This window comes from Nestor notabilis, unplaced genomic scaffold (genome assembly GCF_000696875.1).
Source record: "Nestor notabilis isolate BGI_N333 unplaced genomic scaffold, ASM69687v1 scaffold1377, whole genome shotgun sequence".
NCBI lineage: Eukaryota > Metazoa > Chordata > Aves > Psittaciformes > Psittacidae > Nestor > Nestor notabilis.
Window position 1 is genome coordinate 13,077 of NW_009936690.1, and position 3,568 is coordinate 16,644.

The window sequence follows — 3,568 nt, forward strand, 5'->3', positions numbered from 1 at the left end:
TCTGAAGTTGTACCCATCAGTATTGTCGTGATGTCCTGAATTTGGGCCCAGGGAGGCAGCAGACTTCCCTGAAAAGAGGGTCTTGTACTAGACTGCCGTCTTGTGGTAGATTGTGCTTTAAGTCAGGTATCGTAACTGACAGATTAAGGGGTTATGTCATATACAATGCATATTGTATTGTTAATACATGATGAAACCTTGTTGCAAAGTTTGACACTTTTTTCCCAAATGTTCTTTTTGCTTTGGTCTAGAAACAATTGCACTGTAGATTGCACTGTGCCTTAGAAGTTTTGGCCAGTATTTTATTTTCAACCTTCACAGGAGCACTGAACTATGTGAAAACATGTAAAAATTCTGAAGGATGCTGGTGATGGCTCTGAGAACTCGATTGTAATTCGTATGAACTGCTGCATCAAATAAATCACAAAATTTTAGCTCTCACCCAGTTTAGTTCAGGCTTTTGTTTTCTTCCTTTATCAGGGATTCTGAAAATGCAAGAAACTGTAGTACTGGATGATATTTCAATTTTTTTTACTTTTTATGCTTTTTCCAGTCCAGTGCTCTACTTGATAGGGCTGAATATATTAGGATTCTTGAAGGATTTTGCTTGTTTTTTATAATCCCACTACATAATGAAAAATTCTTTGCCATAAGCTAATCAGATCTCTTGTGAGATAGAGGGAATCCAGATTTACTGAGACTCATCTGTTAGAAAACCTTTTTGTATGTTGAAGGACTGTCTATATCCATTTAGCCTCCTTTGGCACACTAAACAAACACAATTATTTTGTCTGCCTAATCATCCTATTTGACAAGATCTCTAAGCCTTTCCAATTATTTCTGTCCTTGACTCTAGAACTTACCTTTTTTGTTGTTTTGTTTTTTAAAGTGCCATGTATAACAATAAGAAACCATAAAAAGGTTATCTCTGGATTGCTAGTAGCACGAAGAATAAAATCTGTTTCTCACTAAGCCTGATAAACTGCCAGAGACAGTTCTGACACAACTTTTCTAGCTGTTTAGGTAGCATCTTTTTATTACTAATAAATGCCAAATGGTCTCAGAAGTGAGTTATGTGGAGATAATGTGAGGAAGATACAAAATGAAGAAGTGTAAAATGATATTCATCAAGCTGCTTAAAGTACTAAAAGTGAAACTAAACCAGGCAAGGCAGAAACTCCTCCTCTTTATTTGCAACTAAAAGAAGAAAGTATTTTCCATTTCAACATTCATATGTAGAAACTAGTCCTCCACACATTCACAGAGTATTGTTTGCACACTGGCATAGGTTTATATGTATATATTCTTTATAAAGACTTCAGTTGTCTTTTATTAGATGTCTAGTAAAGCTATGGCTTTTAGGAAGTTCTATTGTTTTTAAGCTCCGATGGTTATCTTTTCCATTGGAAGGGCTGGAACTTTTGCCTGATCCTGTAAAATGTTTTAATCTATTTAACAGAATGAAACAACTATGTATTTTCTTCTTTTTTTAACAGGAAGTTCGTAAAGTAAGTGAGAGTATCAAGTATAACCACCCTTTGAGAAAATGTGTCGATACAATACTGAAAAAGGTAACGAATTTCTCGTCTTCAGCCATAATTGTTCAATTGGGAGGGGGTGTTCCTGCACCTGGTGAATACTTGTACATTATTTACATTTCCCCTAACATAAAATCTCTGATTGGCATCTTGTGAATTTCTGACTGGAATTTGAATTTAAATTCTTTGTGGAATGCTTTCTTATGATGTGTGTAATTATCTGCTGTATTTTGACATATGCAGTACTTTAGAAACAGAAAAATCTACACTTAAAGTGAGCCTTTCAGTTGCATGAAATGCACCAAACATTTACTAATAATTAACAAAAAGCACTTACTACTGCTTTATCTTTCAGTTAATTTTCACTTTTCCTTCCAGTGTCCTGCTGAGTACCAGGAAAGAATGGGTAGGAACATGGATGATTATGAAGATTTCGATGAAAGACAGAACAGTTATCCAACTGAAAAAAGTTTGGTCAAACTTCACAAGCAGGTATATTAATAAATGACAGAATGCCTCACTTACGCTAACATAATGAGAATAAATGCTAGTCAAACAAAGACTTTCAATGCACTTTACCTGAAGTGCTGAGTATAGTGGGTTTTGGGATTGCTGCTTAAGAAAATCTTTTCTCAGTGAAAGAAAACACAGAGGTTTAATATCCTTAGTGATGTCCAGATCACATTTTTGCATGCATAAAAAATGTTCTCACTCAGTTATATCTTGACAGTGTTTTAATTGTGGATAAGCCTTGTAATGATTGATTGTCAGTGCATCCTGAAAAAGAAATTGTAATAAAAGGTTGGTATTCACTAAGATGCAGAAATTAAAATAGTATATTGGAAAAAGTAGACTGTCATTGCTACAGATAGATTGTGATGAAAGTGTTACCAGAAAAGTCAGTTGGACAAACTCTCTAAGACTCAATTTGGAGTTTTAGAAAACAGGAATTCTTTACTGCAGTGCTGGGCGCACATGTGAATATTTTCACAAAGGTGAGTGCACCCGATACTTGCCAGCAGCAGCTGTATATTTAGGATACTCATGCATATTTACAGCGTTTCCAGGAACTAATTACAATGTTTGCATCCTAATTAACCACGAGCTTTGTACTGAGTGGAGGTCTCCGGTGGTCACTGATAGCCTTTCTCACTGTGGTTACTGGATGACCTCAGTGCTTGAGCACACTTGCAAGGTCCTAGTACTGAGTTAGCAGTTGGAATGTCCTTGCTTCTGTTCTGTTCCAGTCTCGCCCCACGATGGGCGCCACTCTGCTATCTTGAAGGCTGGCATCCTTGGTCTTATTTACTGTCTCATTAGCTGTTATCAGTCCTGTGATGTTCCTTCCCCTGTAGCTGAACATTCCTTTCTCTCTACATGTTAGTAAGTTAGAACAGTTTGGTTTATTCTACTGCGTTAAAGGTACACACGCTATTGTTAGTTCAAAATTTAAGCCTACAGAAGCACTGCAAAACACAGGAATCATGTGGGTAGTCCTTTTATGATTTATTTATTTAGAGAATTAATTACTGGCTTTTGTGAATATCCAGAGTTAATCTTTCCAATCCTGTAATGTAGACATCTTTAAGGGATTTTGCAAGGCTTTTCTCTTGTTTCTTGAAACAAGTATGTTGTAACCATGATTTCTTGGAATTTATTGTAGGTAATCTATTCAGTCCAGAGACATCGTCGTACACAGGTCCAGTGGCAAATTCTTTTAGAACAAGCATTTTACCTTGAAGATGTGGCAAAAAATGAAACCAGTGCAACTCGACAGTTTGTTCATACCTTTCATTCCCAGGAACCAGAGAATAAAATCATTCAGTATTTCTACACACCAACTGTTGGTAAGTGCTGTAATGCAGATTTTCAGTATGCAAAGGAATAACTGGTACTGTTCCATAAGAAGAATGTATTTTTTTATGTAAAAGGTTCAGTTACAATAGAGGGAAACAAATGTGTATCTTTATTCTTTTCTGTAATGGAATAGCCATCAGTTACCGATCGTTTATATATATTTTATATATATA

General features: G+C 35.8%; 1 protein-coding gene across 1 annotated transcript in view; it reads left to right on the forward strand.

The window, feature by feature from the left end:
- Positions 1–3,385, forward strand: part of LMBRD2 (LMBR1 domain containing 2) — a gene marked incomplete at its 3' end in the record, with an annotated part of 9,365 nt that extends 5,980 nt beyond the window's left edge. Inside the window, exons 6-8 of the mRNA XM_010018445.1 lie at positions 1,497–1,571; positions 1,917–2,030; positions 3,202–3,385. Coding sequence (XP_010016747.1) covers positions 1,497–1,571; positions 1,917–2,030; positions 3,202–3,385 — 373 coding nt within the window. The remainder of the gene's footprint in view (positions 1–1,496; positions 1,572–1,916; positions 2,031–3,201) is intronic.
- Positions 3,386–3,568: the final 183 nt, after the last annotated feature.